Genomic DNA, 14853 nt, shown 5'->3' with positions numbered 1-14853 from the left:
TAATCGTTTTCCCATTTATCGCAGACGGCCAGTAGAGTGCGCCCGGCTGTGTACAAATCCGCTCTTTTCACTCCGAAAAAAAAATCAATAGCATCTAACCGTCAGTCATCAACGGATGCACCACCACAGTCGGCCTTTTAACGGCTTTTCGATTTTTTTCTCATTTATCATTCGCATACGATATCGTTTATGCGCGTTGATTCCGCCATCTCTAAATTTTTACCGTATTTTTGGACAGTCGACCAGTGTAGAATATGAGCGATACGTGATATAGTACTCATAGATTACCATGTTTCTACCTCTTCTATTTGCTTACAATATTATTTGTGATACACAACCAGTATACTACTTGTTGGTCGTTTGGAGATTAAAACACATTCGAAGATTATGTAAATCCTATCTCGTACGTCAATATCCTACTGTTGGTTTGCAAACTGTGGACCATCGACATCGTTGCCACCGTACCCTGAATATCAGGTAAGAAATTCTGGATAAATAAATGGATGGTGTACAATAGACTTTTTAATCATTTTATATACGCTTTACAATATAATAAATATTTTATTTCAATATTATAACATCATAAATTATACTCGTATGTTTTTAATTTTATGAAAAATAATTTTTAAAAGCATATTTTATTAGAAATATTTTTATAGATAAGATTTTATAAAATGATTAACAAAACAATAATTTTGTATTCCTAAAAAATAAAATTATAGTATTTTTGTTGTGAATAAGCGCATTACTCTTGCTTTTCTTAAAAAAATACTAATCGGTTTAGAAATTACATTCCGCAATAATTAATGATCCAATAAAAATAATTGTTTTGATGAAGATAAAAAGATTTTTTACTATCAACCAAATCGATTTCTATAAATGTGCGTACTAAGAGTATACCTTGACCACCGTCGTATCTAATTGGCAATTATAGTATTATTGTTGTCGGCGCAGGCGAAAACTACTGTTCACCGCGTGTTTTAGTTCCCAAGCTACTATTATACTATAGTTGTTTGCTATTTACATAATTACGGCTTTGAAGTTGTTATTGTTTAGTGTCTAACAATTCAATAAATTTACACAACTGCCACATTCGTCTTCAAAAAAAAAAAAAAAATAACTTACCTATTTATTCGTTATTTGTTTTTATCTAGTTTTTTTTTCATCTAGTTTGTATTCAGTCTACCCAAATATTTTTTAATTATAGTATTTTTACTGAGAAAATAAATGAAGTTAAAAAGTCATTTGTGCTAATGATTCAATAACAATTTTTTGAAAAAATAATTTAAAAATCTTGCGCTACTTAGTTTAAAATCAGTCAGGTTAAGCGTTTGTAACTGATTAAACATTATATCTTACATACATGAACGAAACTAAGATTAAAAAAAATATAATTATTTGAAAAATTGGGATTACCTTGTATGATATAGGTACTGACTAAAACAAAGTAAAAGTTATCAATAAATCATTATAACATAACATCATAATTTGAATATTTAAAATCCTTTTACTCATTTAACTTAATAGGATACACGCTATATTATACTTCTAATGACCTTTTCTAGACCGTAAACTATATAGGTACTTTATAGTTTATACTATACATTCGTTATATTTTATATTATAGTGGAATGGGATAAATTTCATTGTATTGATAATTATTATTGTATATCTTACCTATATATTAATGAGTTATTGTTTAGCTACCTACATGGGATGCATAATGCATATTGATATATTTGAAAATATTAGATATATTATAATTTATATTGTATATTTATAATTATAAATGTATTTTTCTTACAGTTATTGCGATGATCAAGAAATTAAATATGAATTATCAAGTACTTACAATTAATTAGCTCTCCCAATATTAGGATGGTCTATTAATAATCGACTAAAAGGCCTAAAATAAGATTTTATTTAAAATAATGAGCAAACTATCAAAAAACACTAATAAAACAAAATATCTTATTAAATTAGCAAGCGTCTACTCGTAGTAGTACAATGTCAAATTATAGTTTGTCTGTCTCTAATGACGACGTAACTAGGTTTTCAAGTGGAACAAATGACCATAATTATAGTAAGATATATTTGAATCGAGATTCTTCTGAAGGCAATTCTATTTTGAAACCAAAAAGTCCACGAAGTATTCGTGAAACTATAAACTGTGACACGGAAGTACAACATACATTCGACCATTTTAATCCAGTTAAACAAAACTCAGTCAAAAGACCCGGTACATTAATTTACACTAATGAATCATTTGAAACGCCTCTTTCGTTGAATTTTGAATGTGATAAACCAGCCAAATCGTATGTACGGAGTAATGCTGCACTTAAACCATTTATCATGAATAATATTCTCCATGGTCTGAATACAAAAAATAAAAACTCATTGGATCATGAAAACCATAATAGTTATATTAAACAGTCTTTCAATAAAAATTTACAAACTTTGGTACCTGTGGTACCTATGGTACAAAGTGAGAATGAAGAATTTCCTATATATAAGGTTGTTAATACAAATCAATCTTATCCTACTACATTCAGAATATCGGATCAAAATCATTATAATTATAATAAAAATACTATTGGTATTCAGGAAAATGATCGATACTTTAGTCAAATCCCTCCTGATTCAACAGAACGCAAAGAATCAGTTATAAAATATTGTAAACCGACACAAAACAAATATGAGACCATCAATATATCAATAAGAGATCCACGGCTAAAAAAATACAGTGAAAGTATATCTCAACGAAGATTTGTTGGTTTTGAAGGATTGAAACCAATAAGATACGATAACAATTTAAACGAGGACTTAGAACAAGTCAACAGGAAGTTAAAAAACATGAATTCAAGTTACAGATTTGGTGTTTCATATGATTCGAAGAGTGTTTATAATTTTGACGAACACAACATTGAACCCATAGAAGATCCTTTTATTAATCATATTAAATATAATAATACACAAAATGACTTGGAAGTTGAAACATACATGGATTGTAATAAAGTTTTAAAACACGCGAATACTGAACGAAACCGAAAAATGAAATCTAAAGAGGTGTCTGCGATAATAGATTTAACTGATGACGATATAGAAATTGTATCTTACTTTACAACTGAAAATACTCGTAATTATGATGCGTTAAAAAGATATAGTGAATTAAAAAATGAACTCGAACTATCATTGGAGATCGATGAAAGTAAATTAAAACATGTTGTAGAAAATATCATTGATAATTTAAATGATAATATTATGAACGATTCAAGTTGCGCAACAAAAATGATTTCACAAAAAAATAAAGAAATGACAATAACTAATAATTTAATCGATCTAACAAAAGATGATGATACAACAGTAAATAAAAACATTTTAACCCCAGAAAATTCTAATTTTGATAATACACAACAGACGGCAGATGATAATATCAGTGGATTAATTAAAAAAAATAAAAATTCTAATCCCGACAGATTAATAGAACATTCAAAAACTGAATCTATTAAAAAACACATTAATTTTAGATATGGGAAGAATGTTATAGCTGATGCAAGTGAAAATTCAAATGTTGATACTGGAATGATTTCTACAAAATTAGAAAACTCGAAATGTATGTCAACGGTCAATGCATCTAACGATAAAGATGAATTTGATCCGTGTTCAAAAAATTCAGAAAAACTTAACAATAGAAAAAATTATGATATTGATCAACATAAAACATCTAAAAAATCTAAAAAATCTAAGAAATCAAAGAAATCCAAGAAAAATAAACATAAAAAAAAATCACCAAAACATAATAAATCTAAAGACAATTATAAATCTTCTAAAATGTATAAAAATAAATATTCAAGTAAAACCGATTCTGAATTTGAAAATAGTAATTCTGATTTCACAACTAATGATGATCAATCTAGCGATGAACAAACATGCAATAGAAAAATGGGTAAGGAACTAGTTAAACAACAAATGAAAACTAATAAAAATGAAATTAACAATGAACCAGATAAAATAATTAAACTTGACAATAAAACTGTTAATATTAACAAGAAGTATATAGAAAATGCATCTGAATTAATAGAGAATGATGAATGTGGATTAGAATCAGAATCTATAGAAATTGTTTTTAATGAACCATGTGTTGAAGTAAAATCAAATTTAAATACTTCTGCAGAAAGTACTTCATCAGCAAAGAAAGTAGCCAAAGTAACACATGGAAAAAAAAATTCAGATGAAACGACTGCGACAGTGTCTAATTTTACTGACAGTACTTATCGTTATAAAAATCGTAAATTATCGACAAATTTAAAAAAACTCATTTACGATAATATTGGATTGAATGATAAAATTGATGTTTTGAACATTCCTGAATCACAAAGTTCTATAACCGATGAAAAAGTAAAGATAACGAACAACAAACCGCCGGGTGCTATAAAACTATTAGATTTGAATCACAGAAATTACAAGTTAATTGATTGTGGAGAGAAAAATACAAGCACAAAAATATCTTATGACGGAAAACCAAACTTCAAATTGAACGAAAATCAAAATTTACTTAGAAACAATAAAATAACTAAATCTCAACTTCAAAATGATTTAAAATCGTTCGAAATAAGTTTAGCTAAAGTTAATGTCAAACCAATAGATGTATTACCTGATAAAAAGTTCATCTATCGAGATACTGTTGAAGATTCGTTCAAGCCAAATACTGTCCAATCATTACCAAACTCTGAATGTAAGTAAAACATAGTGATAATACTTTATTTTTTTAATTGATAACTTGTTTTTTGTTTCTTTTTCTTTTTTTGTAAATATTGTAACTGCGTTGGATAGTTGTGACATTTGTTAATTATCATGGGTTCTTAAAAGATTATGAATGAAGAAACAGATTTTAAAAAATGAGTTAGGAAACATTTTGTCATTGCTGTGAATAAACATGTGAGATATTCTGTATATTTTTTGTGTGTAGTACTTAATTAATTAGCTTAGTTATAGTTTAGTTTTATGTGGTAACATAGATCAGCTGAAACTGATGCAGAAGAATCATATATTGCATGTTCTGATAACACTTTGAACGAACATTCTAAAATATACTATGTTATAAATAAACTTAATTTGCGAATCAAATGAGAAATTATTCATAATGGGTGTGAAATGTTAATCATATTCACCTATAAATATCGTCAAATTGAAATTCATAAATAATATGAAAAATATGTTTATAGTGTGTTTAGTTAGCAATCACTGTATGTTACACTGAATATAAAAACACTGATATAAGCACAACAGATAAAAGTATATGAACCCCTCAAGGATGACACTCAATCGCAGAAATTTGATTGTTTTGTTTGGTAACTGCTACCTAATTTTGTTTTGAAATATAAACAAAAATATGATATTAAGTTAAGGGAATAACAAATGGATTTTACTAAAATATCCACATTTCCGACATAGTGTACCATAACGATCACAGTATTGAAAGGACATAGTTGTATGCTTCATGAAATGTACTGAAGTTTGACTTTTTCACTTTTAAATTCTGGATAGAGGAAACAATTGTAAACTAATTGCAAATAATTGAAAATCTTTTTTTTATATTTTTCACGAATCTTGCAAAAATTGGTTGCAATCAGTTTATAATTAATTGATGGTATTTGAAGTCAGGTAAACAATGTGGTGACTGGTGAGACTACATGAAGTTACCCCCCTCCCCAGCTAATATTAAACATAATTTCACTTAAAACTAGATAATTTGCAATTAACGAAACTCGATTTGCAATATTATTTGGTAGTAGTTCGAAATTAATTGGATAAAGGGGGTGCCAACTTTGTGTGCATAATATAATTTAAAAAGTATAAGTCGTAGAAACATCATAATATTAGATACCTAAATTATGGTCGTATACACTCAAAACGTAAATATTTCAAAATAATCAGACTTAATTTAAGTGGTTTAGAAAAAAGTTTAATTAACTTTTATTTTTTAGATCTTGATAAGTTTTTTTAAAAAGTTTGACAATTAAAATTTTGACATAAGTTGTTATTATAGCTAATTAAAAATAATGAAAACAATAGGCATGTTTTTTAAAAATTATTTCCTGATGCTTCTTTTTTCCTTGAAACGAGTCTTAACAAATAAATTATTGCATTCTCTTGAATTATATTTTAATGCGTGAACATTTTTATTCTTGAAACCATCCAGAAATCATTTATTTTTCGTTAACTTATCGCTAATTCTCATTACCCTTTTTTTTATTTCTACTCTAGTGACTTTAACGTTCCGTCACGATCTACATCCCTTGTCTTACATAATTGAGAAATTAGACAACAGATTAAATGTGATTAGCAAATCAGATATCACAATAATAATATTTCAGTAATTTTTCTTTTTTACGTAAATTATTGTCTATTAGTTATTTGACAATATAACATAAATTGATTTAGTTTTAATTTTTAATAACATAGGTATAATAATATATACATTATATTTTGATTTAAATCGTATTTATTTGTACTATTGTTACTGAATAGATCGTATTTTTTTTTTAATGTGCTTTAGTTATAATTTATGATCTCACGATTTCATCGTCGTACACTTATATCGTAGATTTATTATTTATTTTTTCAGTTTAAAATATGTATGGTTAGTAATTAGTTTAGAATTAACTGATATAACTGAGTACCTAAGTATAAAGTTAATGATCAAAAATTTAGGCTACGGAGAATGTTTAATTATTTAATTTGAAATAAGATAATAAATGATTATTTATTAAGCAGTTTTACTAAAATTGATATGCAGTAAATATATTATTCATATTGTACTAAATTAGATTTTAAATGACTACTGATTAACCATATTATTTTATGTATATTTTTAGGTTTAAAGTTTTATATCTTTAGTAATATTTATTATTTATGTTTTATTTTAACAGCGTATGAAATTAAATTTTTTACGAAACCACGTAAAATAACGATATATTACAATTTAAATATAAGTAATTATATGATATATTCTACTATCCTAGACTGACGAATCATCTCCATTCAGAATTGTTTTTCGTATATAATAATTAATAATAATGATATCTCCATTGAATTCAAAAACACATCCATTATAGTGACTTACTCTCCAAATTTACTATACATGTATAGCAGAACGATACCCATTTGCCAAACCTTTTGTTTGTTCGAAAACAAATGTATTTAAATATTAACTATGTTTTTGGATAAAATAATAAAATTTTAATTTTAAAATGTGATTATGAATGAATACTATTGGAGTTGATAAGTGATTAAATATGTATTCTTTTAAATACAATATTATTTTATTAGATCCAGTATACGAAATAATATCGGATGCAGAAGAAGAAGAACTAAAGGTTAAATGTTCTGAAAAAATTGTAAAAGAGAATTTTAAGAAATACGACGTAGATGAATTAAATTCTGAATTATATGACGATTTAATCGAATTGGGTTTGTAATGATAAAACAACAACATTGTCAAAGTAAATTATTTAATTAAAAATTACTAAATATTTTAAGGAAATTTCGGAGATTCAAATGCCAAAAAAAGTCAAGCTATTGCATTAATAGATATCACGACAGATGAAATAAGATCAAATAAACCGTTCGAAGATGCCTCTCTATTACCGATAGATTGTTTCATTGACAATGGGAAACCAGATGGTGAGTTAAGAAACGTAGTATTAAAGAAATATAATTTATTTATTAATATTATAGTAAATAAATCAACAAAAGTTTTAAAATTTGTTATTAATTTTGATTCAATTAACCAAAATTTATCCATTTATTAAGTTTATTATTATATCATAACTCTCAAGTGTCTTTAATCGTAGAAGTCTCCAACCTACGGCCCATGGGCCTGTTCCAACCCGTCAAGGTTTTCGAACTGACCCTCCAAGCTAATTAATATTTTGAAAATAATATATTTGTTTTCAATGTTTTCAATTTATTAATTTATTACTAATGAACTTAAACAAATTCAGCCCATGATATAAAAGCATTGTTCAAATTTGGTTTACCATAAAAAAGATTAGAAGCCCCTGGGTTTTATGAAGATTGATAATTAAGTTGTTAAAGCATGTTTTTATATCTTTACGGATTCATACATCATATTAAATGGCATTAAAGATGCACAAATGAGTACTTTTTCCCAATTATAGATCAAAATATCGAAAAAATAAAGGCGAAGTTTATATAATTACGAAATTAAAAATAGTGAAAAAATATTTTGTAATAAGTACAAGTATTAAAATATATTATAAAAAAATATTTACAAAATTAAAGTTACATTTGTAGAGTTAAGTTGTAAGCGATACCTTTTAAATAATTAATGTTGTCATTAGTATTGTAAGATAAGGTTAAATTACGTATTTTTTATGAACAATCTTTATATTTTTTTTTTTTTTTGATATTTTTGGCACCAGCAATAAACTGTTCCTGTTTAATATGTGAATGTTGTTAGTCTTTCAACACATCGATAAATGTCCATAATGTTGGATGATATCCACCTTAAAAATTTAATATTACATTATACATTATATTGAATTAAATTATAAATTTAATAAAATATTTTTAAGAATATATTTTAAAAAACTAACCAAGTAATGAACTGAAACCTCTATGTCAACCCTTTACTGCATTGTTAGTCCTTGGCAGTAAAGTACTTGCCGATTCGTAACAATTCCATAAACTAATTGAATACTTTGGTAATTTACGACCTTTTCTTCGACCCATTGGGCGACCTATCCAAGTGTGTTCAAAGTAGTCAATAAGTGTTTGTAATATGTATTCGTTATCTGTGTAGTATTGTGAATCTATTAATTCTTCAAACGCATCTATCACATGATTTTCTGGTACATATGATAATGCTAATAAAAGCCGTATCTGTAATGCAAATGTCGAATCTGATATATATTTTTGGGCTATATATTGAATTTGTTGTATTTTACGCTAAATACATTGGGAAAAATGGAAATTGCATCCTTTTTGTTTTAAATTTGAAAATACTTCTTTAAATGAATTAATTGATGCCATTTCAAAATCTGACATAATTCATTTTGGTGATAAAGTTGATTTAATTTTTTTTAATTGATTAAGGAGGTGTACATATGTTTTTTGTGATTTGTTTGGTAATAAAGCGTAAACAGTAGGTATCAACGAATTGGTTGTCAATACATGTATTGTGTAAATTTGAGTAAAAAGTGTCGGAGTGCACTTAAATGTACCATCAACGAACCAATTATTACATTTTCCCATTAATTCTAGATTTTCTTTAGTAAATTGGATTTAATTGCGATGAATTGATTATTTGTTGAGGGTTATCTTGTGACGACAGTGTTTGGGATTTCATTCTCTCGACTTCTTTTTTTACTTCTAACTTGCATATATCTGGAACGTGGTTATGCTCTGAAGGCTCTTTTTTAATTTTATTATCACTTGTAGTTGTTAATCGACCTTTACATTGCATATCTATACATTTCCAATACTTCGATTCCTTGTACATTTTTTCCTTTCTATAAGTGTAACTATTATACATGAGTAAAATTTTCAAATTCACCGCAGAATTTTCAAATAACTTGGTTCTAAGTTGATCCTAGACTCATAATTAGACTAATATACGCCCGACTGTACCTGCTCGAATCCTTTTAACTCTAACTATGTATTTTATAAATCCCCTGTAGTGTAGTGTACTGAACTATGATCAAACCTAGTTGATGTAGTAAAGCAAAATTATTTATAACATATATTATATGTTATAACTTTTCTTTAAAACTGAATAGGATTAAGTGTTGTATTATATTTATAAATATTACAACGAGGCCTCAGAAGTTGTAGGAGCTAAAAAAAGCAAAAAATGCACAACAAAATTGTAAAATATGCATAAAAAATGTTAAATATGCAAAAAAAAATTGCCAGGTGTATAAAAAGTTTTATCGTTTTATGTTTTTATTGAATACAAAATTGTTTGGCTGATTTTGATGGATTGTAATTTTTTTCAAGCTAAAAATAAAAATATAGATTGAGTTATTTGAAAAATTATATTTAATTTTTTTAAATTTAGTACACTAAACTTATAAATTATTGTAACTGTCATACCTGTAATATGTATTATATTGGAAAACCAGACATTTTTTGATATTTTCTATATCGAACGATAAAATAATAAAAGCATAATTATTAGAAGAAAACATAATTTTTTTTTAGAAAATATTAAAAAGCATTAAAATCCTATAAAAATTGAGAAATATAGGTACCTACATAAAAAGCATATGAAAATTAAGAAATATGCACTTTTTTCTAAAATTCACAAAATATGTAAAAAAATGCATTTTTAATTTTGTAAAGAACATCTGTTCTAGCTTGGTTTCCTATAAATTGAGAGTATACAGAAACTTCTATAACTTCCGAGTCCTAATTATGACTATGATAATGGAAATGAACATTTAATAGATATATGTTATTATTTTATTTTTTTTTTTTGTTAAAAATTATCAATACCTTAAAATTTAAGACATGATTTTTGATTAAATTACAACAAAACTTATATTCAAAGAAATTTAATAATTTGACACTAAAACGTTTCTTTCCCTTGTCATTATACAAACTGTTTATATTTATTCTCTAACATTTTTTTATTAGATCATAAAGACGGATACGGAACGGACACAGATGAATCTGCAGACATTACATTTGTTGACTACATTTTGAACAAAAATTCTGACAAAAATGACAAAATTGAATTTAAAAAAGGTATCAATTTATAAGGATACCATTGATATAAATGAATTAACTAATAATTAATTGTTATCTATACTAAGAAAGTCTAAATAACGAACACTATTTGTCTATTTACAGAAAATCAAAACACTGAAATAAATGGATTCTACGATGTCGCTGCCCAATTGTACAATCTTCATTATTCGCTCGATGACGTACAACCTGTCAGTGAGTGAAATTAAACAAAATAATACTTATAAAAATGGATATGTTATTAATCATCAGTGAACGATTCAACGATTTAAATTAAAATTTTTTGTTTACAGAATTTTGAGTATTTACAAATTATTTTAATTTTAAATATTTACTGTTTTTAATGAAATTTTGGATAAGTACGTAGTTTGTTGTTTATAACTTTAAATATTTAAATTCATAAATTAATCAATTAATTGTCCAAAATTCTAAAATATTTATATATTGAAATAGACACTCCAAAAAATAATCTGCTTTAGAATAAGGAATTAAAAATGCACTTTCTCATTCGAAAATGAAATAAATTAACAATTATATCGGCCCTCTTTTGGTCATAAATATATTTAAATGGTCTATTAAATATTAATGTTGATGTTGAAATAATTTGTTATGCAGTTTAGTTTATATAGCTATCTTAGTTCATAGCAGTTCCATAGAGTCATTATATATAAAAGCAAACAATGTTATTAAAGATATTAAAGATTGATTTGATAATAACTTATTAGAATTAAATTGAAATAAATCCAAATATATTCATTTTAATATTAACTCAGAGGTAATTAATCGGGAACTAAATATATGCATACATTCATCTAAATGTCAATCTAGTAATTGTGATAATTGTGTTATTCTAGAGAATTCTAATTATATTAAGTACTTAGGGCTCACCTTGGATAATAAACTTAAATGGAATTATCATATTAATACTCTAACAAATACTATTCGAAAATGTTTTTTTGTCTTTAATGATTTAAAGCATATATTTAACATTAATATGAAACGTATAATTTATTTAGCTTTAGTTCAATCTATTTTATGCTATAGTATTGTATTTTGAGGATAAGCATATGAGTCTCATATTCATTCTTTAAAATATATTACTTTAAATAATGTAATCAAATTTATATTCAATTTACCAAAGCTTACTAATAATGAATTTGTATACAATGTTTTTAATCTACTTAATATTAAATGTTTGTATTATAAGAACGTATTACTTTGTTTTCAAAAATTTAAAAATAATACTGTTTATATTGATCATATTTATAATACCCGTTATAAAACTAATATTAATCTATAAATGTACCTCTATACCGTAAACAGTTTGGCATGAAAAGTATTATTTCAATTGCAATCAGATTATGTAGAATGCCTAATATAAATATATGTAATTTTAAGAATGTAACGGATTTGAAATTGTACTTAAAAAATGTTGATCTTACACAAATTGATATGTGATTATCGATTTATAACACATTATGTAATTTTTGTAATTTTGTTTTAGAATCATGTATTAAATTATCAATAATTGAATTCATATAAAACTCTCCATCACAAGCTATGTTGTGTTGCGAATCTTTGTATTATCTATAGATATACCATTTGTACATTTTATTTGATTTGCGTAATATACTATTATATTATATGATATTATTATAACAATAAAAAATGGTAAAATTATTGTTTTTATAGTTCACTTAAAATTATAAAAAAATATTTTAAATAAACGTTAATAATTCACTCAGACTGGAAATTGATCGTCTGATTTAGTTCTATCCCTGGTAGAGTATACCTACCTTTTTTTTTTTTCAAAATACGACTTTTCATTGATTAACCTCCCTTAAATTAATTTATAATTCAATAGTTTAATTTTATAAGTATTCAAAAATAATATAATACTTATGTGAAATGTGCATTTAATACTAGAAAATAATACATTTATACAATAATGTTAAGTACATATTTTTATTTAGACGCTGCAATATTTTACAATAAATATTTTTTAAGAAAATGTTTAAATGAAAGAGTTCATTATAATTAATAAGAATTATAAATAGATAATTTTATATAAAATTCGTCTTATATTTTTAAGGTGAACGTTTTGAGATGGATTATTTTTATAATATAATTCAAATTAACGATAGTTTATTTCGCGTTAATCTATTTAACGAAGATGATATTTTCAACTACATACAATTATATTCGCGACAAACTGAAACAAGTTGGCGTGTTTTGAAATCGTATAAATCCGAAAATTATGACATTTGGTAAATACTACATTATTTGTTAATATTTTAAGTTTTTATGTGAGAAGTTAATCTGCACGTTAGTTGTTTAATGAAATATATAAAATTTGTTTTGTTAATGATAACATGAATTTTTTTTAAAATACAATAATTATTACAGGAAAATATTTGGATGTCTTCACAATAGTTTGCATAAACTTTTAAAAAATACAGATAAGAAAAATAATTTAAACACAAGTGAGTGTCAATCAATTATTGACATTAGAATCAAATGCTTAAGCTCAAGAGAAAAAGACTACGATCCCCATTTAATAGTAAATTTATTTATTTTAGTTTACTAAGTACTCGTACTTTGAAAATGTTAGTCATATTTTACTTTAATTAAGTAATATTGGTATGTTCTAGAATGGTTTACCAGCAATTGTGAAACTTAAAAACCACCATAACCATTTAGTTCCTAAGGTCAAAGAATTCCCTTTATTAAATTCTACAACAGACAGTAATGTAAACAAACCATTTGATAATGGTATTGGTAAGTTTAATTTTACACGTATTGTAAATAATATTCCAATTTATTAAATGTAAATTTGGATTTTACATTATTATATGAATACATATAATACATATTTAAAAATATAGTTAGTACATAATAATTATTTATCTTTAAAGATTAAATTAGATATTAATATTGTATCTATACAGCTTGTAAATTACATTTGTATAAGACCAAATTTATAATTAATATGTATTTGTTTATATTATATCTATTTATTTTCTATCATGTTTGTTCTATATTTAAAACATTAATTCATTAAGTTTCTAAGTTTTGTATGTGAATTTACTTAACAGAGCCAGCAAAAATAGTTCAAGTTTACAACAATGAAATTCACCCAAATTTAAGTCAGCCGATTATCAACACTACAAATTCGTTAGATGTAAGTAAATACATTGATTCAACTTTGAAAATTATTTTTTGAAGATTGGCATTTTTCATGTTTTCAATACCTATGATCATTTTTATGAATTTAGACGGTCGTGGACATTTCTGAAACCAACAATATTAAATCAAGTACTCAAAGCGCTGAACATATTTCGTTTAGCAAGTGGGAGGATATAAAAATACAATGCGATATCGTAAAGTCAAAATACGGCGTACGTCTCAAACCAGGACAACTGATCATCAATAATGGTAAGCCGGTTGATGGTACGCCATATCACTTTGTGGATACTAGTTACAGAAAAGAATATTTCCGGACGCTAAAAAGCATACTGTCAAATGATGAACAGTCTAAGTGGCTTTGCAACAAAATGACAACCGTCGCCAATCAAGTGAGCCTTTACAAATGCTCAGGTACAAACTGCAAAAAGGTGTTCAGCAACCGGTTATTATTCCGGTCCCACTTGAACAACCACTATGATAAATCAAGTAAGACTTGTGTGATTGTTGTTGTTTTTATTCTTTCGCGAAACACTGTTTTATTCATATTTTTATTGGCTGCATTAATGCTTAGCAAGTTTGGTCATTTTTTTTTATAAAAGATAAAGGTAAGTTATAAAAAATAGTAGAGGCTTGGATTCATAGTTATTTTTCTAAAATTTTCAAAGTTTTTAACTGAGTTGGGAAAAGGTTACTTATAAGTTACTATCATTTTTAAAATGTTTACACATATAGTAATGTATTATTACTGTATTATTTACTATTATAATACTATATTTATTTTGAACTTATATAATATTAAAATTGTCGATTGTATATATAACTTCATCCAATACATTTTCATTGGATGAAGTTATATTTCCGTTTAACGTTTAAAATTAATAAAAAAAACTTATC

At 25.4% G+C, this 14853-nt stretch overlaps 1 protein-coding gene across 1 annotated transcript; it reads left to right on the top strand.

Annotated features, from left to right (window-relative positions):
• Nucleotides 1-2007: 2007 nt before the first annotated feature.
• Nucleotides 2008-14555, top strand: LOC113557563 (putative histone-lysine N-methyltransferase 1). The gene is made up of 12 exons (XM_026963141.1): nucleotides 2008-3363; nucleotides 3418-3659; nucleotides 3855-4466; nucleotides 4617-4735; nucleotides 7333-7473; nucleotides 7543-7686; nucleotides 10663-10746; nucleotides 10879-10968; nucleotides 13233-13333; nucleotides 13425-13551; nucleotides 13869-13954; nucleotides 14049-14555. The coding sequence occupies exons 1-12, from the start codon at nucleotides 2008-2010 to the stop codon at nucleotides 14553-14555; spliced, it is 3609 nt and encodes a 1202-aa protein (XP_026818942.1).
• The last annotated feature ends 298 nt before the right edge of the window (nucleotides 14556-14853 follow it).

The sequence above is a fragment of the Rhopalosiphum maidis genome, chromosome 3 (genome assembly GCF_003676215.2).
Source record: "Rhopalosiphum maidis isolate BTI-1 chromosome 3, ASM367621v3, whole genome shotgun sequence".
Classification (NCBI taxonomy): domain Eukaryota; kingdom Metazoa; phylum Arthropoda; class Insecta; order Hemiptera; family Aphididae; genus Rhopalosiphum; species Rhopalosiphum maidis.
Note: the sequence above shows the minus strand (reverse complement) of the source record. Positions and strands in the feature narration are given on the sequence as shown.

Coding starts and splice junctions, on each gene's coding strand:
- LOC113557563 (XM_026963141.1), top strand. CDS start 2,008: ATGTCAAATTATAGTTTGTCTGTCTCTAATGACGACGTAACTAGGTTT. Junction 13,334..13,424: donor ACTACGATCCCCATTTAATA/GTAAATTTATTT, acceptor GGTATGTTCTAG/AATGGTTTACCAGCAATTGT. Junction 13,552..13,868: donor ACCATTTGATAATGGTATTG/GTAAGTTTAATT, acceptor TTTACTTAACAG/AGCCAGCAAAAATAGTTCAA.